We start from the raw sequence: 25,911 nt of genomic DNA, 5'->3' as shown, positions 1-25,911 counted from the left end.
GTGCCTGCTGTCTGTAATTCTACAATCTATAATACTGTGCAAAAGTCAGAGACCACCCTTCATTTATTTAAAAGTACAATTATTTTATTTTCCAGGAGATATTTCTGTGGAGATCAGATATAATACACTTGCAAAAGAAACAGAACCTAGTAGACCACCAAAACTGTCAACATCTGATAAACAGTATGTAAAGGTTTAATCTTTGATAGAGAGAAGAAAATCAAGCTCCACTCTTGCTTCACATTTGGGGGAAAAAAAAACAATGCAAAAGGTGTTTGTCAATCCTTCTACTGTGAGAAGACAACTCAACACTACGAAAGGATGTGTAGCTGCCAAGAAGCCGTTACTGAGAAAAAGAAGGGAATGTAGCTCCTGGTATCCTTAGAACAATGAACTGTTCACAGTCCAGACCTCAACATCAACATGTTTGGACTTCATGAATTTTCAAGACTGAACTTTGGAGGTGTGGAAAAATATTCCTGCAGATTTATTGAGAAACTGAAAGCGAGCCTCCAGAAAACAACTAAAGCTACAGCAAAGGCAAATTCTGAGAAATGTGTTTTCTGCTTTTTTCTTGTTGCTGAAAGGTGAACAACTTAATGGCCGTTTTAAACGGAAAGGAAATATGTTACTTTTGCACAGTACCCTACATTAATATTGCATAACTGTGTTTGGATCAAATGACCTGTAAATTCAACGCTTTAATGCTTTAAATTGAAAGAATCTATAAGAAACCAAGAAATAGTTAGCCTAGATATACTTGTGGCTTTGTTCATTTAGTAGATAAGAGCAAAGGCCCTAAAGCTTCAGTAAGTTCTTGACTATGACCTTCACAGTGGTAAAATGTGTTAGTCGCTGCGTGAAGCACAGCAAAACCATTTATCTGAACTTTCACACTTGGGTGAATGTTTTCCCAACAGTCTACAATTTTCTTATTACAGTGAATTATCAACAATACCACTTTAAAAAGAAAAGTCACAACATAGTGGTCAAAAACACATCATTATCAAGCAGGTGGACAGAAAATGTGAGCTGACCTTGTCAATGAAATAGAGCGCTACAGCTCTCTGGCGAGTGCCCATTTGTTTAGACTTCAGGTCCTCCTGGTACTGGGATCGGATGGCATCCACACAAGACTTGAGCTTGCGAGCCACTTCATACTTCTCCCAGTCTTTCTCTCCCTGAACACCATGAAATATACAGGTCACATGCAAAAGTTTCAGCACCTGCTCAAATTGTATTTTTTGTTGATTTTTTTCAAATCACGTCCTCTATAGAGAATACACTTCTGCACAATTACTGTTTAATTGCTGAATTTAACACAATGGAGGGAAAAACCAAAAATGTGGCCCATACAAAAGCACGTTTTATATTTTATTTTTGTAAATAATTAGAGATTGTGCACTACAAATTGCAGGAAAATATCATATTTAAGTGTGTTTGCCATAGAAGAGGTTTTAACAACTTCCACTTAAAAAACAAAGCATGCAATTAGACCTGCAGTATTTAATCTTTGGCATTAGCACATCTGACCCCAGTACAGCTCAGCTGTTCCTTACTCAGAATTCCCATCATTTAGAATATGCTGACTCAGACAAACATGTTTTTCAATTTCAATAGAACAAGTAAAATCAATTCTGCCTTAAAAACAACTGTAACAACACTGTTGTCAGTTAGATGACATACAGGATAAGAAATCCAAGGTAAAGTCTGCCATTTTTTATGGTTTAATTTGGAGTTCACCACCACTAGGTGGATTTGCGTATTCATTTTCAATACACCTACGCGTCAGAGGTTAGTTTGTGTTCTTGTGCCTGTGGCTTGTGGCAGTTAAATTGGCCCATAACACTGTGACCCTCTACACCTTGTGTTGCCACAGTAACACTCAAAACCGAGGCAAGCCGAGATGTGTGCATTCTTTGCTACAGAGCGGAGAGGAGGCAGGCAGGAGAGAAAATAAAATGCAGGCAGACAGAAGCAAGAGAAATACGTGTACTCAGAAACACATACTACATCTGCATTCCTGTGGGAATAACTTTGCTTATTGTGAGGCGTGTGTAATTGAGTAATGATTGAATTGATTGCTTTGCATCCTGATTTGATTGTGTGAGTGAGACACAGCGAGTGGAGCGAGACAAATGATGAGATGAAGCATGTTGTGGGGACCAGGAGAAAATGCATTGCCTCAGAATGCATTTCGTTCTCTGCTCTGTTTGATTAACCAGTATCAAGTGCTAGAGCTAAATGTCATCAAAACCTAATCTATTAACCAAGAGAGGCAAATACAGATTGACATGGGGAGGGAAGAAAATTTGGGAGGGGGGAAATGATGGTGAACAAGAGAGAAAGAGAGAAAGTGACAAGCAAAAGTGTCAGTAAATGAGAGACATCACACTTTATACCTTGAGCTTGGAGTTTGCGTTGAGCATGACATATTTGCAGGAGCCCTGCACATTCTCAGTCCAGCTAGCCAACCATGTTACAGTGTTGTCATGTCGAACTTCTTTCCATTTGTGACCAGTGGGGGGCTCTGGGATATGGGAGTTCCTGCAGGGCAGATCAGGGCATACAATAGCAGTGTACACTGCAGAGAATGATTACACCAAAAAAAAAAAAAAAAAATTATGTGTGTGTGTGTGTGTGTGTGTGTGTATATATGTGTGTGTGTGTGTTAATAAACAGTACACTTCTAATGTTGAAGTGGAGCTCCTATAAAAACTGCAGCAGCCTCTAAACCAGAATTATGGCACAGCTGTAAAAGGTAGCATGAGGTCAGAAAGGACCTCATGGAAAAACAAGTTTTCCTCACTTTTTTTTTTTTTTTTTTAAATAAGACAATCTGTTAAAATGATAAAACATACCTTTAACTAAAGAGTCCATACATTCCGTATATAGAAATTACTTAATCATGAAAACTGCATGTCCAAATATACATCTATCCGGGCAATGGGAGTTTCGCTGCCTATTGACAGCGAAGTTACAAGGAGTGTTTTAACCCATACTGCTTTTTGAATGAGGCACAATACAGGGCAGCCAACCAGACCAAGACTATTTTGCTCTAAGAGATTTGGAAAATGGTCAAATAAATTGCAACTATTTGTGGTACATAAACCCCCACAAAACATAAGTGAACCCCTGGGGAGAAAAAAAAAGTCTAAGGGCCCTTCAAATAAGAGCCTGCTGCTGAATATGATCTGTTACCGGCTGCAGTTAATGATGACATCCTCTGGCTGGATCCTCTTCTTCAGCATGCCCTGTTTAGGATGATCTCCTCTGCCTCTGAACAGCCCTGGAGGCTCAATTTTAAAGTTACCAATGCGCTCCCGATGGTGGTCCAACATGCAGTAGCCAAACTCCTCTAAAATCTTCTGATTAGCCTCTTTATTAATCTGGAGTAATATGGAAAAAAGAAACAAATAACAGTAACAGCACTCCATAAAAAAACAAAAACACATACATATGTAATGAGCATGCATGATACGTATGACACGACAGGCTTTGTTTATACCCAAAACAAGAAAAATGTGCTTTATGCAGCCCCGTTACACAACACATACCTGTTTTTAGATGTTTATGGGGACTACAGTGCTCACCTGCTTCTCTTCTTTGCTCAGGTTTTTCCTGGCCTCCACTTTTTGCTTGTGCATAGCATGGAGCTCTCCAAAGTCACACTTATTCAGGTCAGTGATCAGCATTCGCTCCTCCAAAGTCATCTCCTAAATACAGAAACACATACCATACTCTCTCAGATCCACTTTATTCATCTGGACAGTGAATGACTGCTACTGACCTGCATCAACTTAGAACACATCCATCGTACACACACAAGCCACCCTTGTTAGAGCCAAAACATTTTGTCAGCTGCCTTTCCTTGTGTGAACACATCATGGTGAAAATGAAGGGTCAAAAAAGAATTGAAATAATAAGTCTGTGCTTGGTCCTCATTAAGAATAATTCACTTACTGTGTACTCCCCATCTCACACTTTCTCAAGGGAATGATGTGACGCATCACTCACACTGAGAGGGGTCAGAGTTCCAGGAACACTGCTATATTGGTTGCTTCATAAGGCAAAGAGGACGATCACTTATTGTTCCTTTAAGAACCTGTCACTTATTTCTTGATTTGTATCATGCAAACTATAGCAAGACACTGGTACTCCAACACGTGAACATAGCATGTGGGTTGATGTGTTATTCAAAAATAATACAACATTTCTTGTACTTGGCATAGAAGACACTGCTCTATAAACTAAGAAATCTCAGCTATGAGATCGTTTGACTGCATACGGGATGCAAGGTCACAGCGTTTCAGGTTTCAGGAAAAAAGCATCATGTCTCACTCCTTTTACAATTTGACATCACACAAAACAGCTTCAAAAGACATTAAGCTAAGCAGCCCCAACAGTCTGAGATGGTACAGTTTCTGTGGGTGTTACAATTCCATTCTCTCTTACCAGACGTAGTTTTGTGACCAAATTAAAGATGATCATGTACTACAACCACAAATTTTACTGAACTGCACTGTTATTATGATCTTTTATTTGACAAACATCTAGCCTCTACTCACATTCAATCACTGATTCTACATCCTTTTCAGTGTTAGGAACTGCTGCAAAATTACAAAATGAAAGGTAAAGCAAACAAAAAAAAAAGGCCAGCTTAACCAGTCACTGTGTTATTTTCCTACTCAGTCAGCCAGGTAAGATGAAGCAAAGTAACTCCCCAAACTGATGGATTTGAACTTGGCTCACAACAGCAGGCTAATCAGGGCCATAATTGAGGCCCACGCGATTGAGGTAAATCGTACGAGCAGAGAGAGACAGAGCAGTGACCTGCCTCACCCGTAATGATCACTGCATCCCATGAGCTTGGGGAGAGAGGGAAAAAAAGAGACAGAAATTTGACCAGTGGAGAGGTCACAGCTCCAGGGACTGACACACAACTTCTCTCCAGCTTGTTTTATTATATAGTCCAAAGTTTCTTTTTTCCCTTTGTTAAATGTCACCCTAACAGTGAATCACTGTAATCTGCCCTCCTGGGGCCAGCACCATGGGCTCTCATACAGGCAATTTCAATTTTATCCTTTCAAAAGACTGACCCTCATGCCCCTCTCTCTTGTGGACACACTCACACCCCAATGGCACCCCTGGGGCGCACGAACATAAGCCAGAGAGAAATGGAGGCAGAGAGGACAAGAGAGTGAAATAGCCTCAGAGTTTGTAGTCCATTTCATACATACAGAGGCTCAGAAATCTGGCAACACAATATCAGGAATCAATCACCTCTGACATAATCCCAACTTGACCTTGAGCCTGTGCTACTGAATAAATCTAATTCAATACCCACAATTACAAAGCAATCAGGGTTCACTGAAGCTGCTCTCAGACAACTCTTAGACCCTATTCACCGTTTGTGTCAGGAATGACACTGAAGTGGTTGATGAACAAGCAGGGCTCCACCAACCACAAATTTTCATTGCCAGTGATTTCTTTACAGCCAAACGGCTCACAGACAGACACAGACAGTCACTCACACCTAGGGGCAATTTAGCATGTCCAATTGGCCTGACTGCATGTCTTTGGACTGTGGGAGGAAACCGGAGAACCCGGAGGAAACTCACGCAGACACGGGGAGAACATGCAAACTCCACACAGAGAGGACCCTGGCCGCCCGGTATCAGCCAAAGTCACCATATAAAATAACAACTAGCCTTTTTTCAACATGAAAATGAAAAAACAGCTCCTGTTATTTTCATCATAATTGCAGCACAAAATAAGGCTAATAAGGCTGCAAAGTAACGTCAGACACGGCAAGATGGACACTAAATTGTCTCTTAAACACGATATTTTAGATCAGTAGTATTCTTCTGGACATACAGCACCAATATTCTTAGATTTATGCAAAGCTTTAAAAGATATTGCTCTGGAAAATCAATTTTATGTTGACAAAAAACAAAATCATTACATGTAGTTTGGTAATGTCTGGCTGATCTATAACCTTTTTAATAAGGTTATGATTGGTGTTTACATTGATTCAGTATATTTGATCCAACATAAGTATATAGGATCATCATAATTCCTGTAAGGAAAGCCATGTCCTTGTTGTCTCTCATCATTTGCAAACACAGGGTAAACAGGCCTCTAATGTGAGCCAATTACCACCAACACTACAAGATCTACATTAATGCACCTCCCCCCTCTCTGTACACACTCCCATGTGTGCACTTCCACTTAACCTTCTGTCTCCTCATTACTGTATGCCCAGCATCCGCTGTAAAAGCCAGAGTGTGTTCTAAGGGCAACTAAACCATGAATTGAAATGCATGGAATTCATTATCACTTGCACTTGAGCCACGGCATGGATTTACATTTAATAAAAAAACTAAATAGAAGTTAAATAAATAAACAAACAAACAAACAAACAAACAAACAAACATTTCAGGTCAATATTGCAATGCAGTGTAACTACTACTGGAACAGCAGTAATGCGGTCACTGTACCAGACTGTAGTGGTGAAGAGGGAGCTGAGCCATAAGGCAAAGCTCTCTGTTTACCGGTTGGTCCACATCCCGACCCTCACCTATGGTCATGAGCTGTGGGTAAAGAATAAGGTCACGAATACAAGCGGCGGAAATGAGCTTTCTTTGTAGGGTGGTGGGCTACACTCTATTCGATAGGGTGAGGGCTCGGCCATCCGGGAGGAGCTCGGAGTAGAGCCGCTATTCCTCTGCATTGAGAGGAGCCAGCTGAGGTGGTTCAGGCATCTGATCCGGATGCACCCTGGACGTCTCCCGGTGGGGATGTACCAGGCACGGCCTACCGGGGTAAGATCCCGGGGTCGTCCTAGGACTCGCTGGAGGGAGTACATCTCCAAGTTGGCCTGGAAGCGGCTTGGGGTCCCTGGGAATGAGCTGGTGGAAGTTGCGGTGGACAGGGTCGTCTGGGATTCTCTGGTCTCCCAACTGCTACCACGACCCTATCTGGACTAAGTGATTAACGACGATGATATACAACTGGAACAGACCATACAGATCTGGTTTCAGACCAATAAGGAGACCTATGAGGAGACTTTAAGCAGGTTAGCAGAAGCATAACTAAGTGGTGCTGCAGGCGCACCTACATCATAGAGGCAGAGCATGTTCTCCATACAGATCAGGCTATGCATAAAATATCTCACTGATCTCTCTTATCAGTCTCTAGTCGCCATCTCCTTTTTCTCTCTCTCTGATTGACAGCGCGGCTGTGGGCGGAGACTGTGCTCAGTGAAGCGAGGCGAGGCTTCTGTGTTATAATATAACAGTTAAATTGGATTTGTTCGTATGTGGGGAGCGAGTTGTCTGGATTAGCATATCAATGCCTTTACACAAATCGTATTTTCAAGAGCACTGAGCGCTAAGCAGCACGAAATTAATTCTGCATGATAGGCCCTAGGCCCTGCTGGGGTGTGGATAGCATGGCCCTGGTTCCACAACCCCCCAATGAATAATCCATCATCCATCTCTTCTATCACAGCCTCTCACCATCTGACCAGAAAAACTTGGGTCTGAACGCTGTTATGAACTCCAAAAGAATCTATTAAAACTGATAAAAATCATTCACTGAAGAAAGAGGAGGGGAAAAAACGCAAAGTTCAAAACGTTTCCTAGCTCCTCTCTTTATGACTGGCAGCACTTATAATGAGATCAGTATGAAATGTGAAATCATGAACGGTGCACTTTTTCAAGCCATACTGCAGGATGGAAGACCATTCTTCCAGAACATATTCCCTCAGTTGGTTTTTTGGTGGTAGTGGAGAGAACTGTCTAACCTACTGGTCAAGAATGTCCCCTAGGCATTCAACCAGGGTGACTGAGAAGATCATAGCACTTAATTCATTTGATTTTCACACTCATCAAATAATTCACCGATACCCCATGCCATCTGGGTGGGATGATGGTCATCCTGGAAAAGAACAGTTCCATCAGGATAGAAATCTTTCATTACAGGATAAAGGTGATCATTTAGAATAACTATACTAATTAAAGGGATGCACTGACAAGGGATTTGTGGGAAATGCAATTTTTGTTTCCATAAGGCTGAAAATGCAGTTAAATTTAAAAAAGCAGTTTAGTGCAGCATCCGCAAATGATCTAAACATTCTGCTCTTCTGGAGAACACAGAACGGAAAGAGTGGCCTTCACAGTATAAGAGCGCCACTGGACCCTCTCGCTGTAAAAGTCAAGCATTCAGGCCTGTACTGTTCTCTTTGTGTATGCCACACATGCACTCACCCACTTGTGAGGACTATGGTGAAAGGATGACTCATTTGACCACGATGCCTTTTCCCCCTCTGGAGACTAGGGCTTATGGTTTTTCCACCACCGAATTCTCAAATATTCACTTGTCTTAATGAGAAGTTTAAACACCGCAACTCCATTATAATATCCCTCTCTATGTAGTTGTGGACACTCTTTTTGCTGTCATGCCTGATGACATGCACAATTTCTCAGTTAGCTCAGGAACAGGTATCTTCTATGACTTGCACACCACTGTAACACACAAGTATCACTGCATGTGCAGTTTTGCCCAAATTCCAGTTTTATTTTCTGATGTCTTTCTTCTAGATGCAAAGGCAGATGTCACTTTAGTCACTGCTCCTATTACACTAACCAAGTGCCAGTTCCTGCCAACCATGCTTCAATAATGAAGCCTCTTTAAAAGTAGCTTAAATATTTCCACATGCCATCATGATCAAAAAAACGAGATCAACTGCACCAGCTGGCATTTTTCTACATGCCACAGAACAGAGTATGATATTCATTGCTTAAATATCATGCAGTACACGTGTCTGGAACCATCTGATTGTGTTGTGTTTTGATTTATTTGGATTTTTTCCTGTACTTTTCTTGTAGTTTCTTTTCCCTCTTGAGGCCTGCTCTTAACATTTGTGTAGTTTGCTGAACCAAAAACGTTCATTACAGAAGCACGGTGGAAACACTCCAGTTCACATAAGACAGTGACACGTGTGCCATCTTAAATCAAGCGTCATGGGATTCTTGCTACATATTCCACTGTCTCTTAGGGCTGGCAATAGGCAGCTGCTTCCACATATGATGCCTTCCACAAAGTAGAATACAGAATGTATGATTCCCCATACCTTTCTCCAGTCTTTGAGGAAATTGTTGCGGAACACTTCTTTAGTGGTGTATTCATGGTCCAGCATCTGAGCAAAGAACAGTGCCACCTCTTCAGCAGCCAGACTCAGCTTCACAGCCTTACCTAGAACACACACAGTTGGGTTGTTAATCTAACGTGACGCTAAACAACAAAGAACCTTGTGTTAACAAGTGATTTGTGTTCAAATCAAATCTGGATAAACTTTGGCCAGAATTCATTTACACTTTTCATTAAAATGCACATGTTAGCGCAAGGTGTAAGCAGGCCCTAATCCAACTCTATCTCCATTCACTGTTTGTGCAGAATACAAGCCATAATGCATGTAAAGACAAAACACAATCAATACCTACACTGTATGATATTTTTAATAAAAAAGGAACTTGGCAAACAAAAGCATTCTCACTTATTAAAACAAGTTTGCAGAACTCAAAGTTATGTTTACTTGTTACAAAGGGCTGTTTGCCACGTTTCCAGAGCAATAATGTGGTAGTGGGAACAGATTTACATGACACCCTATCCCTCATTCATCATATCTTCCTCCAGTCTCATCAATGAAAGTCTCAGGGTTTACATTCCAAAGAACAAGGATGAGTCACCAAGCAGGTGCCGTCCCAGAGGAATAACTGAGGAAGTGATCGGGATAGAGGTAGAAGTAAAACTGTTTAAATGCATTCCAGGGAGCTGCTCCCACAGCAACTATAATCAAAACTCCATCTAAACACTCAGAGGGGTTACAGCCAGAAAAAAAAAAAACCTAAACAATGTTTTCGGCTGGGTTTTTGCTCCAGCAAGATGAATGGGCTCTGCCCTGTTTCATGGCCCCATACTTTAAAGAGGGGTCTCTTCTGTCCATTGCAGAGTGGCTATTAACAGAAGCAGCTAGCCTGAGCACTAGAGGAAAATGATTACAGTCTTCTCTGTGCTCTTTTCAGAGGCTTGCTGACCCAGACAGTGGACATAGCTGGCCCAAAGCTAGGCTTCATGCCCAGTCAGAGATAGATGGAGAGAAGCAGAGGGGAGAGAAAAATGAGCATTTCAGGGAAATGTTCAGTTATTCTCAATATATCTTCACAGCTTTCACAAACTGTCTTACTCAAGTCTTTGTTCTACTCTGCACACTTTCTCATCTTTACTTATTGCAGGTTGAAGGACTATCAGAACCTGGCCCTTTCTTGGATTTTGTAGGGACAAAACACGCACCATCATAGAAGAACTTGACATTGTCAGGGAGGGGCTGATACTCAGGTGGGAAATATGGCCCTTTGTGTTCTAGAAACTTCCACTTGATGCCATCTTCATACTTCTCTTCCTCCCACCTGTGAGAACAATGTACATTTTAAATCATTTAAATTTCAATTTGAAAGACAATTAAAAAACAACAACATGCGGAACAGTTTCAATTTTACCAATTTGTATGGGACAAGAAATCTCTACATAAATTACAGTGACAAGTAGCTACTCGATTTATGACCTGCCTTTACTTCAGAACAGAGTACAAAACGTCAAAACATATAATTTAGTCATTATTAAATTTACCCTTACTGCATACCTAACTGTCTTAAGTGAATGCAATGTGTCAATGCCAACGGGAACGTGTAACTGAATGCAACATGCGGAGCAACATGTGGTACAATGTTTTGGGACCTTGTGTTTCACACCCCTTAACAAGTGGATGACTACAATAAAAAAAAAAAAGATCTAAATAGGGCTGCACCAATATCAATACCATATCGGTATCAGCACAGATATCTGCACTAAAATGCAGTAAATGTATCAGCAAAGGCAGTAGTGATACCTTTGACAGATAAAATGAAACGATTTCTCAGATGCACGTGCTGACGTGTGCAAGAGTGCCAGTAGATGGAACTAGGTTGATAAGCAGCAGTAAATATGCTCAAGGCAAAATCTATAGCACCAGTATTTCGATAAAAGGCAGAAGCAGAGAGGGATATAGTGTTAGGAATTCTACCCAAGCTATTGGTTTCACTGATATGTCACAAATACAACAAATTACGCAACATACAAGCAGTGTAAAACACACTAATGTTAGCAACTTGCCTCATCAGCTGAGAAATGCTTCTTGCAACCCTCATCTCCTGCTGACCAGATACAGTCTGAGCTCATGTTAATCTAGGTTATTATTGAAGGAGCGAACATTGGGAAAGACATAGGGAAAGAACCACAGGTCTCTTGGGGTGATAGCCTTTAGTTTCTTGGTCTATCCTTTAGAATATCAGCCTGCTAGCTGGGCCTGTATGTTCACTATTCCCACCTGTGATGCACCACAGTTGCATCATGCAGCAGTGTGGCCTAGCAGCCTTTTGCTTCAATAAAGCCAGGAAACCTGCGGCTGAACTGCTGGTACTGACAGCATATATAACTAACATTTGCTAAACTCAGATAGCTTCTGACCCTCAGAAACGTAAATGCAAGTGGAAAGGATGCACATATGGGATAAATGTTTTGCCAAGCCAGAGAAGCTGCTATAGTTAAAATATTTATCTCAATATTTTAGAAAACAGTATTACTGTATTAATGTCTGTACATATAAGCCAGACAGGTTATCAGTACTGGTGCTCTGTACTGCCTGATACAAGGATCAGGTATTGGTATTAGATGAGAAAAAGTGGTACTGGTGCCCTATATCATTCGAAAAGAACCAAACATGAAGGACGCGTCTTCTGAGGATGAAAGTGAAATATCTACTTTTGCCATCATATTTTAATCAGTATAATGTTGGTTTGGCATTTGAGACCTGAACATCAAGCCGGACCTCCTTTTTGAGTATGCTTATGCATATGACTTTCTTTTAGCGTATGCCGTTAATACGCTGAGACAGATGAAGTGATGTCTGAAAAAGTCCCGCAATATTGGATCCACTGTCCCTTTAAATCATCTCAGGCTTTAAAGGGTAACACACTCCTGACAAACAATTTTAACCAAAAGAAATGTCACAGAATTAATATGACCCATGATTTGTTTTACGGTTAAAGGCACTTTTAAAAGGCACTAGTATCTTTTGTGAAATGAGTGAGTGCTGTTTGCAGCGCCTGATCTAGCGGATTCAAACCGAACCAAAATCTGTGAAAAACACTGGTAATAACTGCATTACCCCACATCTTTCTTCACATTGTTCAGACAGACAAAGGGAGGACAGTTTCTTTTGTTTACTTGACATAAACAAAACTGCTAGCCTACCCTTGCGTATGCAGGAAAAAAAACTATCATAACTGATCAATATGCACAAAAGATAAATAAAAAGCATTGAGTTCACGAGACTAAGTGATGTATTATTGATGGTAACTCAAATTCTGCTTGTCTTCCACTTATGGAGACGATCCTGAATTCTCCCGCTTGTCTCGCTTGAAACATGCCAAAGCATAACCGCAGTAACAGTCGTTAGTCTGTACAAACACATTACCAGCGCCATCGCTGTTGCTCCTCTTCCTCCTTCTTCTTGATCTTGAGGGCTCTGGCTGCTGCAATCTCTTCCTTCGTCCTCTTCTTTTTTGTGACAGGCAACTCTCCCTCCTCCTTCTTTACTTTCTGAAAGATTGAAGAGAACATCAGCACTTAAGCGACATGTACAACTTGGACATAAAATGGAAAAGCTTCTTTTTTTTTTACTGCAGGAGGAAACATTAAACAGTATTAACCATAGCAACCCACAGGTGCAAAAAACATGCATCAGATATGCTGCAGCGCAGAGCACATGGCACCATCTCCTGCAAAATTTGGAGTAATGCTTCTGTCCTCCACATCTGGAAAACTTAAATAACTACTTCAACCTAAGAACACTCTGTACCACTCAGAGCTGTTCAGGCTGTGCGAAATTTACCATCAATGAAGAGAAAAAGCCTGCAATTGCTCAATGCATGACCATTCTTCAGAATAGGCAATCAGAGACTTTTGTGAATTTGATAAGGGGGGGGGGGGGGGGGTTGGGGGGGGGGGTTTAAAGTCAATGGTTATGGGGACCATTATTTTTAAAAGTGGACTAGGCATCGTCTTCCAGACATAATGAAAGATGTAATTATCTGAAGTAAGTTCTACCAAGTTATCTACAGAATACCTAGGAAAGGTACAATTTAACAAAAAGAACTCACCTGGACAAATCCCTTCAAAATCAATGCTAGAAACTCAATACTTTGTGACAAATTCTCTTATTCACTGTAGAAGCCCATAGCTAAAGTCCTGAAACTTTCTTTTTCTCACACGCATTAGCAGCAATTCAGTAGTCCGTCTACGTCAGGTGTCACCAACACGGTGCGCCAGGTCACCCGCAAGGACCATATGAGTCGCCTGCAGATCTGTTCTAAAAATAGCACAAATCACTAGTGAGCTGCACCTAAAATCTAATTTGATTCTGTTGCTATTCTTTTTTACCACACTTGTGTGTGTGTGTGTATATATATATATATATATATATATATATATATATATATATAAATAAATAAAAATAAATACAAGTATATATATATATATATATATATATATATATATATATATATATATAAAATTATGTTCGTTATACATGAAGTTTAGATAAGTTGAGTTTTTGTCTAGAGCAGTTCAAAGGTCAGTATTCTGCGTATGACAAAACCAGCGATCGCGGAGAGTAAACTAGCGGGCTAGCAGGCACAGCATGCAGTCTCACCCCAGAAACATGGCAGAAAAAAGAAAAAAATCGTATCAATTTCACAACGGATGGGAGGTAGAGTTCTTCTTTACGACTGTTAAAGAAACCTGCCTGTCTCATTTGCAGGGCGGCTGTGGCAATACCAAAGCGGCACAATGTCGAGAGACACTTCACTACCTGTCACAAAAGCTCCAATGCTAACCATCCACCTGGAAGCACACTAAGGGCAGAAAAAGTCTGTGAGCTAAAGGCAGATTTGGTTACACAACAGACTTTTTTCACGAGGCCGAAAAAAAAAAAAAAAAAAAAAAAACACAAAAAGCCACCGAAGCCTCATTCAGAGCAACACATTTTCTGATCAAGGAGAAGACGGCATTTTCAGATGGAGAAGTGGTCAAAGAAGCAATGTTAATAATTGCTAACACTGTATTGAAAGATGAGAAAAATGGAACCGATCTAATCTCCACTCTCTCCGGCATCCAACTGGGGGTGATGACATGCAGTGATGTAAGTGATCATCAGAAAATGTAAAAATTGCTGAGATTAACAGAGATAAAGTGCTGAATATTGATATGTTTTCCACCTTGTTGTCATTGTTGATAATTATTGTGAGAAATCATTAATTAATCTGATCAGTGTCTTCACATAGATGAGTATCATTAATCATTATTAATAATATATAACTAAAGGCAAACTGAGGACATTTTTTTAAGAAGAGCACATCAAACTGGTAGCCCTTTGTATAACTCGGTAACCATAAAGTAGCTTTCAGTTTCAAAAAGGTTGGTGACCCCTGGTCTACGTCCACGTCCAAAGTCAAAGCCTACCTGCTCTTTGCTTTCTCTCTTTATCTTTTTCTTCTCCACACCAGAACTTCCCTCATCCTCTGCTTCCACCTTTTTCTTCTTCACAGGCCTGAGGGAACATTTTATTTCAGCATTATTTCACTATACATATGTAACACAATATGTAAGTATCTTAAAGTAATCTAATAATGATACTGGGCTTGGTCATATAGCCAAAAGAATTTAGCACTAAATATTTTTCCTTACTGATCAATTTTGTTCATTTTTACACCTTAAGTGATACTGTGTCCTTAACCATATCAACAAGTTAGCACAACCTTAATGAAGACCTAGTAGCAGTGTGAGAAGCTTACAAGTTTTACTGATGGATTTTTATAGAAATGTTTTGGGCTATTTGACTGACTAAGTTCAAGTATTGTTAGCTTCACTGCTCCAAGTTCTAAAATAAAGAAGCAAAATCTGGACTGCAAAAATGCCTCGGTTGAACAACTGTACCTGGGGCAGGTTACAAATTGGGTACATTTCATTTTTGACTGAACCACTCATTTAATGCTCAACTACTGTTTAACTGCGAATAGTTCAACAAGTTATATAACGTAATATTTATGTTAGTAATGTTAAACTCACCAAATAGTTTTCTACATTCAACAGCTAGCTAACTCTCCAAACTGTCCCCTTGACTTCTCCCTGCCACCCATGCAAAATGTGCACATTGCCACCTAGAGTATCAAAGTAGCAACTGTTCAAAGTTCACGACTTTGCTGCAAATACTGCAGTGAATTTATCAAAAATACCTCAGACAATCAACAACGGAAAACATTAAAATCAGGTCATTATCATTTTATCACCCATGTCAACCTTTGTCATTACAGCAGAAAACTACAAGAAGGTGTAGTATACACACAGCCAGGTGAGGGGGCCTGTAAGCTGAGATTCCCAGTACTCTATCTCTGACTCCAGCGTCCAGTCCATGCTTGTGCTGTGGATTAGTCACCCGCATGGATTCTTTAATAATCCTCTGAAGCAGACATTGTTCTTAACAACATCACACATTCTAACAGAAGCTTTGTGATGTCACTATTAAATAGAATTGCGCTCTTTCTGAACAAAGCAGACATTCCACCACTGAAAGGCTGCCACTGTGTGTGTCAAACATGACAAGAAGAAAACTAGCCTGCAAACTGAGAGTGATGCACTCCACTTTCATTCAACTCCAAAATACACCCACATAACTTGGTGTTAAGAGCACAAAGAGCTGTCATAAACAAATGGCGGGCTGAGCAGTTTTTCTTAGAGCAGCTAAACAGTTGTATTTCCGGGCACCCTGGACAGCTGTTGGGTTCACACTCAGATTTGTAGGCACACAGTGACTGACCAGGCTATAGCGACAAGTAATTCCTGTTTTGCCAGCGCAAGCAAATACAGACTAATGAGAATAGGTGTAGAATAGCCTAAATAAGAAGTCATTCTACATGCTGCTAAAAAAAAAAAGAAAATGTCACAATATGCCTCTTAGCACTAGCGTTTCAATAAAATAAATACATGCTGGTCATGTGTTTAGGCAACCATACACATGCCTGATCACTGCAATCAAGCTGAAAGAATATTAAAACATAATTCAGTATTTACTACTGTCATCAGGATATGTTTGATTGAGCATTTGAGACCTAATCAAGCTGTACCATTTTTGAGGCTCCACGTGACATTTTGCGTACATACAAGTATAACACTCCTGCAAAATCTGTCCAGACACTCAACACTGCATTGTGGTCTAATGTGCACAGACTTAAAGCGAACCTCTGAGTTTGAGGTTAGTAAGACCTGTGATTCAAATCACACAGGCACATTCAGTGATGACGTTTATTTTTCCTCTAAAGAAGACAGCTTAGCGTCCTAGAATGCTAACGGTGAACTACAAAATGAGGTCCATGAATCAGAAATCCACTATGTTTATAATTAAATATATCTGCTTATGTATGCAAGAAGTTACATGACCTCCACTGTTGTCAAGACGTTTGGTGAAAAGCAGAAGATTCGCACAAAGCACCCTTTCTGTTGTATATTCCTATTTTGTGGCACAAGCTCACATTAACATTCGAAGGCCTCCTTCACTTACACAAAGAGTGCTGAAGAGCTAGAAGGACAAGTAGCAGAGTCTCTTTTCCTTTTCGCCCCTTTCTTTTCTGTCACAAAGTCGCCATCATCTGCTTCCTCTTTCACATTTAGCTGAAACCTGCCATAAAAAAAAACACAAAGGAAAAGGAGAAAAACGAGGTAGAAAACACTCATTAGGGGTCTTTAAGTTCTTAACTTCAAAACTGAAAGACAACCATTCATTGTCCAGTGGCAAAGGCATAATTACAGCAATTACCCAATATTGCTTAATCGGTACTGATGATAATTATATAATTACAGCAATTAGACACCAGAATAATTGCAGAAAAGCAAGCTTCGATTGCCATACAGCATGGTTGGAATGAAGGAAGGGTGACTGAACCAAATAAATTAATTACACGCACCATAACAGCGACCGGTTCCACTCAACTCCACATCTCCTTCCGCACAGATTAGGCAAGTAGTTGTACTTTAAAAGCATTATCATTCTAACATTTGACCTCTTCTCTGAAAATCAGCCTCCCTCTGGCAATCGTCAGCTGGGGCTGATTTACAAAAAGGTCTGATTGTGCCATTCTGTGATTAAAGAGGCATATCATCACTGTTTTAGCAAGGACAGAGCAAGTCAAGTCTCAGGTGCTTGGGGAGTGGGAGTGGGAGAGAGAGAGAGAGAGAGAGAGAGAGAGAGAGAGAGAGAGAGAGAGAGAGAGAGAGAGAGAGAGAGAGAGAGAGAGAGAGAGAGAGAGAGAGAGAGAGAGAGAGAGAGAGAGAGAGAGAGAGAGAGAGAGAGAAAGCAAAAGAGAGCAAGACACAGCAAGAAAGAGAGTGAACAAGACAGATAGCAAGAGAGAGCAAGCAAAAGCAAGAGTGCTAGAGTGAAAAAGAGACACAGAAACAAAGAGAGAGGGCAATACGGCAAGAGACAGTAAGAATGAAAGTGCTAGAAAGAGTGCGAGAAACAGTGAGAAAGTCAGATGGACAGCAAAAAGAGAGAAAGGGAACAACAAAGAATGACATCAAGAGTAAGAGAGTGAGCTAACAGAAGAGAGAAAGCAAAAAGAAAATAAGCGAGTGAGAGAGATGGAAAGAGAAATACAGAGACAGGAAAGGAAGTATAAGAAACTAACAGAGAGAGAGAGAGAGAGAGAGAGAGAGAGAGAGAGAGAGAGAGAGAGAGAGAGAGAGAGAGAGAGAGAGAGAGAGAGCGCAAGACAGTGTGAGTGACAGAAGAAACAGTAAGAAAGTAAGAGAGCGTGAGTGAGCAAGCAGGAGAGAAAATCCAAGAGCAAGTGAGGGAGAAAGTGAGCGAGCAAGAGAGAGAGCGAATTTGCGGTTGACATCATCCCCCTTCCCTCCCAACTCTGTTCATCTCCTCAGAAAGGAGGATTATCATGTATAGCTTTTCTGACACACCACAGCTTTTCTCCCAATAAAGACATTAATTTCCTGAAAGACAGCCAATATAGCGGGCAAAATCAGAACGGATATTGTCCACAACTGTGGACATCCAAATCATCAGAATTAATTTCCATCAACCCCCCAGGCAAAAAAGTGACTGCAATTGAATTAGAAATGGATTCCAGCTCCTTTCCAAGTGCAGCTGTTGGCTACTGGAAAAGCTCCAGATCAAGCTTGTACCTGGATCCTGCAATTCAGTATGGAAAAGATGACAGGATGGCAGTGAAATGCAGGCAAAATTGAATGAGATGACAACAGAAGAAAAAGCTTTTCAGTACCTTGTGTCATCAGCTATTTCAAAGTCTGTATTCTCCTTTTTAGGGCTCTTCATCTGAAGTGGAAATGAAACAGACATTTTAACATAAAAATACATTTTTATATAAACCACACTTACAACTCCATGAATGAATGTCACCTTGTTCTGTTTAAAGTACGAACCTTCAGAAACAGGACGTCATCGAAGATCTTTATTCTAAATTGATATTGATATAAGTATTAAACTAAAACCAAACACAAGGAGAAAAGCTGTTACTAATATTTTCTTTAGGAAAGGTGAGCAGTCTTATGAAAATGTTCTTACAATTGGCTATGTACGTTTCCCCATCTTATCCATCAACACTTTCTCTTATTCTGCATTTTTTCTGCTGTTCTGTCTTTACTCGCTTCCCATTTTCTCTGCAGAACATCAAATCTTCTGAGAATCAGTTGTAGGCAGGCAGTAATTTGTAATGATGGATTTGAATGATAACATCTGTATTGACAACCTCATCTTTACACATTCCTGCATAAATAAACTCATCCACTCTTAATTACTACTGCTGAAGAATTTCTAAATCTGTTAGAGACCACTCGGAACCTTCCTTAGGGTGTTTTAAAATTGTTTCCTTTGAACATAATTTTGAATTATGTTCACATTACAGAAGATATTCATGAAACTGGCAGTTAAAGCTAGGCTATGGCAAGAGATCTGCACCACTTAAAAGCACTCTGACTCGTAAATTTAAAGGGGAATTCTTGCATAATTAATTTGTTAAGACGTAAACAAAGTCATTCAGAGTGCTCTAATGTGAAATGCTCCAAAATGAAAATCAGAATTATTCACAGTTGTGACAGAAACCAGACACTTAAGAGCCTAAAGCCTCAAAAACCTACTTTGCAAAAAGTTACCACACAAAATGGTTACAGATAACAGGTTGCAGGTCACATGTATCTTGAAGACTGAGAATTTATGAAAGTTTTGAAATAAGGAATTAGGCTAGAACATTTTTAAAATCCATTCATGGAGGGAGTGAAAAATAGCACCCAAAGAAAACTTTGGTTTCTACCAATATTTTACCATTATATATATATATATATATATATATATATATATATATATATGTATATATATATATATATATATATATATATAAAAAACATATAAGAACACTTCCAAGAATTTCATATAGTAAATTTAAAAAGTTATAACTGCATTGTGAACATCACAACCAGTTTTCTATCACCACAAATGTTATTTACATTCCTCTACAATGCATCACTTTCACATCAAAACTCTCTGAATCCCTCTGTTTACATCTAAACATACTGAATGATGCAAAAAAAAATGGTGGAATTGCTCTTTAAGGACCCAGTCGTGACTATATGACTTTCCCAAAATTGCTCCACAATTATAATTTACAGATGTAATATTACAGCACATGCTTTCCAAGTACTGTTGACTGTAATGATATTCTTGATATTCTTATCAAGTCTTTTCACATACATGAAACTACCTTTGTTTCATGGGAAAACAACATAGTTTGCTAGTCCAAGAAACCTCCAGTAACCCATTTTCATCAGTATTCTGTGAAGAGAAATTTAATCTACAAAATTCCAGGTTTTCTAGGATACCATGCTATACACTCTAGAACAAACAGGGCTGGCCTAAGTCAAGGGGGTAAATAGCCTGAGTCAAGAAAAAAAAAGGAAACAAAATAAAACCCTTCTGATAAGATAAGACCCTTGACCGTCCATTAAACTTGCATGAAAAACACTCACAAGTACACTACACACAGACAGCGTTTACTGATGCCCACACTTATTAGAGAGAAACCCAAAGCTGGAGCACTGGAGCTGTTATTGGCTGGCAGCGGCTGCAGGATCATATGAGGCAAGCAGGCTGCCAAGACTGCCAGTCTCATGATCACAAAGCAAAAATATCTAGCTGGCAATTTCTACATGGATATGATTGCATAAAAGCGCTCTTGCATAATAGGAAAGTCACGGCCTGCTCATACTGAGAGATCGTAAAATGCAGGATCAAGGCACAGTATCTGTATAAATGCATAGGGGGCTAGGCCACTCAGTACCCCTAAGACCAATGAAACAAGCTCAAAGACCAAATATGGCAAATAAGCATTCGTTTTAAACTATTTTGACTTGTTAATTAAGCTGAACTTTGAGTCACTCTTCCAGAAGTAAGAAAGAAAACTGCTGTGCCAGTGAAAAGCTACCTTCTGATGCTTTGTTTTCTTCTGTCCCCTCTGAGACTTCTCTGTGGTTTTGGCCTTTGCCTTACTGGATTTTCCACTAGACAAAAAATGGAGACATTAAACAGTTAAGGAAAGACTGGAATCAGAGGGGGAAAATGCTAGCCAAAAAAAACGAATATAGGCTGCATTTCCTCCTCTTTTCTAACAATCCTCTCCCTTCACTGGAGTGTGCGACAGCATGCCAGCAGGTCTCGTCACAAGAGGCTGCTGTCAGTAACAGTTACAGGTGTCTATTCTTCTCCAGTTCGTCTGATTAATTACAAACGCCAGAGATGGATGGCTCGGCCTGCGTTTTTCTGCCCATATAATGCATCAGATATCATGCTAAATTAATTTATTCATAAAAAGATGGAGTACAACGCTCCCAATAATGAATGCAAGCTCCCACCCACTCACTTCACACTTGGTTAGATTAACGATTGCTGGTGCAGATCATTTATTCAGGAGCTCAATTTGTCTCCATCTTTGGTTCCAACGCGGAAGGCGTTTCCTGCTGCAAAATGTAGTGTTTTGTATAATAATGCACAGCTGTTGTTTGTGATGCTATTAATTTCTGGTTACTTTCACTCAAACAACAAATATTACACAGACCAGAGTACTGAGTACAAAGTGCACGGTATGGAAAGAAGTTTAATGTGTTTTTTTTTTTTTTTTGTGGAAAAATTATTCCACTTTTTCTTATAACGCCACATTCAGGCAAGTCTTTATGTGGGAGCAAAGGCAGAAAGAGAGGGAACACCACTGACAGAGAAACAGACTGGGGAAGCAGCTGACAATCATATTTTGCACATTACATTCTGTGAGCCAACACTGTTTCATTCGTAGAGGAGTGGGATGGGGGGGGGGGGTCACTCAGGTCCCATCACATTACAAACTGTGCATGCACTTCAGAACACACCTGCCATTAACTTGCTTCTTATTTGAGCACTAAATGCACATACAGTTCTATGTTAATGCCAAGTGGCCCACATGTCCCAGTACTTTCCCAGTACTGTCATGTGGACTTCCAAGTACACTCAAACTGACTGATGAGGATGTAGAAGGTACATCACCTGAATGTACGAGTATTCGCTCATATAACAGTGCTGGATTGGTAATGGTAAGAGGCACATCAAACTGGCTTCCTAACTAGTAATGTTACTCACCGGAGTACGTCTCCATTGGAATGGTCATCACTTGGTCCTGTCTCTTTGGTTTTCTTCATCTTGGCCTTCCCACCTTTGCCTTTTTCAGCCATCATTCAGCACTGGTGCCAGGCTTATACACACTTATCACTTATATGCACATGCAACTAAAACTAAAGCAGAAAAGCAGAGCAAAGCTTTTCAATACTACAAGCAACATGTATGGAATATAAATGTACGTGCATAACCTGCCTACTTCAGATAGACATTCATTCAATACAATCTTAACCATTTTGGGTCAGTATTTGAGGCCCAGATTAAGTATACGCCTAAATCAAGATTAAAGTAAGTAAGTAAGTAAGTGATACTTTTTTGATCCCACAACTGGGGAAATTCCACCTCCGCATTTAACCCATCCATGAAGTGAAACACCACATACACACTAGTGAACACACACACTAGGAGCAGTGAGCACACTTGCCCGGAGCGGTGGGCAGCCCTATCCACGGCCCCCGGGGAGGAGTTGGGGGTTAGGTGTCTTGCTCAAGGACACCTCAGTCATGGACTGTCGGTCCTGGGGACGAACCGGCAACTTTCTGGTTACAGGGGCAGATCCCTAACTTCCAGCCCATGACTGCCCCTAAAGAAGGTTTGTATCATTGTTTCTGCAACCCAGGCTAAACTAGGCTTAATCCAGGTTTATTAATGTGACCCACTGTCATTAGAGGCTAACCTAACACTTGGGACTATATCAATTAAACACGTTCTTAATGTTCGAGTGCAAGTTATACCAAAATGTGAAATAGTTTGCATATAGCATACAACATAATATAAAATAAATTCAACATACTTTTTTTTTTTTTTAAACTCAGGGATATTTGTGAAATGTGTCATTTGGTACTCCATCTCATTTCTTACTTGGTTAAATTCAAGGCAGAGTAACATTACTAGCAAACTGTCTGGTTAAACGAGCAAAATGAGCCAAGTCTCCTCGGAACCACTCAGGAGTATCTCTTTTCCCCACAGAGAAGATATCATTGAACTTCTACTAAGTGCTCAGCCCTTAAATGTGACTAACGAACATGAATAATCTGGAAAAACGAAAGCAGCGAGCTAATGGAGAGCGACGCTGTGGTGGTGCTTCGTGCTCGGCACGTTACTGTTAGTTAGCAAACATAACAGCTGACCCATTCAAATTGTACTGAAAATGTGTTTGCGTTGTGCTAAACCATTACATGTCCTTCAGAACTCACTACTTTTTCAGTAGACATCGAAGGACAGACAGAATGCTAGACTTTAATATGACAGGATCTAGACCTCTTTGCAGCAGCACTCACTCTACCAACGCGATGAAGGACATCCGGGAACTCCAGGCGCGACTCGAGCTGCGTGACTGGCCGAGCCTTTGATAACCTCGCCTGCTGGTCTCTATGGGCTCTGTATGGAGTCAAATTAGGGTCTTTAATGGTGACGAGAAAAAAAATATATCGCAAATATAAGATTAGCATTTTGCATTTTACGTTCCTATTTTGTTTTCGCAACACTTTCTCCCTTTTGCGTTTCTTTCTTTTGTTTGCGCGTCACACTGTTTTTCTTTGCGTCTCGCATTTAACGTTCATCATTTTTTTTCGCGCTTCTCTCTTTTCTTTGCTCCGGTTTTACCCTCTGTGTGGGGGCGGGGAAAGAGGCGTGGCCAAGAGCGAAAGGGGTGTCGTGAACGTTCCGCGTCATCAGTTGGATCCACCGTCACACAGCGCGGCAATTCGGTTTACTGGTATCATGGCAGACGGTCGCCCAGCTGTACCACAGGTATATACACTTTATAGATTGATGGTAATAATCGACTTTTATAGACATATTATCTAATTCATTAATTAACTCGCTAATTAATTTAAGTTTATTTCTAGTAGGAAGGATAAAGTTAATAATTCCCCTCTTTCTTTTTTTTAACAAACATGCTGTCAGATTTGCAACTATATAAAAATGAAAATTACCTAGTTAACATTGAAGTATCTGTGGAGATTTTAGAGAGAGTCTACCAGTTTTGAAAGTTTTACCAAAACATTTTTATTTCATGTAAACATTCAGATGAAGACATGACATAACCTTGCCATTTAGAACAGTAAAAACTGATTTGAATCGAACCAGGGGGTTTTGTGTCTAAGCATTCTTCAAACATTCCAGTTCCATTTTGGAACAACTTTATTAACCTGTGTATGAACAATTCATAAGGAAACTGATTAAGCCAGAGGTTCTCAGCTTTAGACTTGAGACCACCTGCCCTGTACGCCTTAGCCCATCACACCTGACTGAGCTATTTAAACTCTGTGAAATTCATGGTCAGCCTGAATGGCTTGTACCATGATTGTTCTAAATGCATGGTAGTTGGTCATATGTGAAGTAGGAAACGTAATAGTTTTTGCACACGCACTTACAACAGGGAAGCATATTTTGTGTTCTGGCATTCTCAGTGTACACTCATGCTCAAATTTTAGTGCAATCTTGAACTCCTGTAGTTCAGAGGCAAGAAGTGGCTTGTGTGCCTGACCAGTAAGCCACTGCATTACAAAGGGCACAGTTAGGGAGGAGACGTCTGCGCCAGGCTGGACTTCATATTCGCCTCCTAAAACACAAGGGTTAGGGTTAGACCTAAAAGCAGCTACCACCAGCAAAGTCCATTGCTCAAACTAACTGAAGTTAGCTCGTAATTAACTTACTGGAGTTCATTAGCTTACTTTACCGTTTACCAAGATAATATGTTTAAAGAAACACGGTTTGGGATCCAGCGGTGGACGCCGTGGGAACCACTTGGCCATATAGTGGAACTGGTATCCATGTTTTCCATGTTAGCTAGCTAGCCTACTCTTCTCACAGCCCTGATCACACTGCACAATTTAGTAAGTGAAAACAAATCTAGCTACCGAATTAGATAATATGTCTATAAAAGTCGATAATTACCATCAATCTATAAAGTGTATATACCTGTGGTCCAGCCGGGCGACCGCCTGCCATAAGACCCTAATTTGACTCTATAGTAGCAGTGTAAAACTCACTACCTCTCCATATAACTACTGCACAAGCGATGACCAAATGCTTTAGTAGTGAAGTATAATGCTCAAACATTGAGGTACAACAGCTATATTTTAGTTTTCCTGCACTGTTGTGACAAACAGCGAGAATAAGAAGCCGACGGAAGCCCTGATTTAACTTTAAACAGAGCTAAAATGCTGTATGTGTGGGTTAGCCTTGCTTTTACTGCAGTCTGCTTCACATCAAGCAGTCTCTGTGTCTTTGTGCAACATGCCAGCGATTTCTGTAATATTCTGTCTTCAAAAGAAAGAAGAACTTTTAGCTATGTAGCATGAATTTTATAGACTGCTTTGCTACTCATATGAAGCTGGTGTTCCTCAAACTTCTAATGGTCAGCCTGCTAGCCTACCGTAAGCTAAAACGCTTTAAACGACGTCTGTCTAATGGACTTAGCGTATAAAGGTTTGGTTTGTGATTCTGTCACAGAGGTCGGCATCCTGTAGCTAAATGTGTCACAGGACCTGTTCCACGTTAGCCGGCTGGTGCCAGACAGTTAGTTAGAAATGGCTTCTGGCGTAGCGAGCTACAGCTAAACCACATCTGCCACATTCGTGCTACACAGAAGAACTTTTCTTTCTTTTGAAAACAGGAATATTACAGAAATCGTTGGCATGTTGTCCAGCAAGTTGGGCCACATCACATAGACAGCATTTTAGCTGTGTTTGAAGTTAAATCACCTCCATTCACTTTCTATTCTCACTTTTTGTCATGGTAGTGCATGAAAACTACCATAAGTCTGCTGTAGCTCAGTATTTGAGCGTTATAGTTCACCACTACAACATTTTGTAATCACTTCTGCAGTAGTTGTGTGGAGCAGAAGTTAGTTTTACCCTGCTAACGCTTAAAACTCTGTGAAACGGGCCCATGCTGACTGGTTTGAGGCTCAGCTGGGCAGTAACCGTAACAGTTGGGCAGTAACTGTAACATTTGGGCAGTAACTGTAACAGTTGGGCAGTAACAGTAATAGTTGGGCAGTAACAGCTGGGCGGTAA

The 25,911-nt window shown here is 40.4% G+C and overlaps 1 protein-coding gene across 6 annotated transcripts in view; it reads right to left on the bottom strand.

The window, feature by feature from the left end:
• Window positions 1-23,255, bottom strand: part of zgc:173742 (DNA topoisomerase I, mitochondrial) — a 33,909-nt gene extending 10,654 nt beyond the window's left edge. The window contains exons 1-13 of one of the 6 annotated variants that reach the window (XM_017688750.1): window positions 23,167-23,255; window positions 21,851-22,002; window positions 20,667-20,742; window positions 18,453-18,505; window positions 16,718-16,834; window positions 14,623-14,710; window positions 12,578-12,702; window positions 10,357-10,472; window positions 9,137-9,258; window positions 3,594-3,716; window positions 3,202-3,389; window positions 2,403-2,547; window positions 1,038-1,181 (exon numbers count right to left, since the gene is read on the bottom strand). In XM_017688750.1, coding sequence (XP_017544239.1) covers window positions 1,038-1,181; window positions 2,403-2,547; window positions 3,202-3,389; window positions 3,594-3,716; window positions 9,137-9,258; window positions 10,357-10,472; window positions 12,578-12,702; window positions 14,623-14,710; window positions 16,718-16,834; window positions 18,453-18,505; window positions 20,667-20,742; window positions 21,851-21,945 — 1,392 coding nt within the window. In that variant the 5' untranslated portion in view covers window positions 21,946-22,002; window positions 23,167-23,255. Of the gene's footprint in view, window positions 1-1,037; window positions 1,182-2,402; window positions 2,548-3,201; window positions 3,390-3,593; window positions 3,717-9,136; window positions 9,259-10,356; window positions 10,473-12,577; window positions 12,703-14,622; window positions 14,711-16,717; window positions 16,835-17,120; window positions 17,380-18,452; window positions 18,506-20,666; window positions 20,743-21,850; window positions 22,003-23,082 lie in introns of those variants that run through there. The other 5 variants (XM_017688934.2, XM_017688874.1, XM_017688813.1 and 2 more) reach the window with 5 other exon arrangements.
• Window positions 23,256-25,911: the final 2,656 nt, after the last annotated feature.

The sequence above is a fragment of the Pygocentrus nattereri genome, chromosome 7 (genome assembly GCF_015220715.1).
Source record: "Pygocentrus nattereri isolate fPygNat1 chromosome 7, fPygNat1.pri, whole genome shotgun sequence".
Lineage (NCBI taxonomy): Eukaryota > Metazoa > Chordata > Actinopteri > Characiformes > Serrasalmidae > Pygocentrus > Pygocentrus nattereri.
This window is presented reverse-complemented; position numbering and strand designations above follow the sequence as displayed.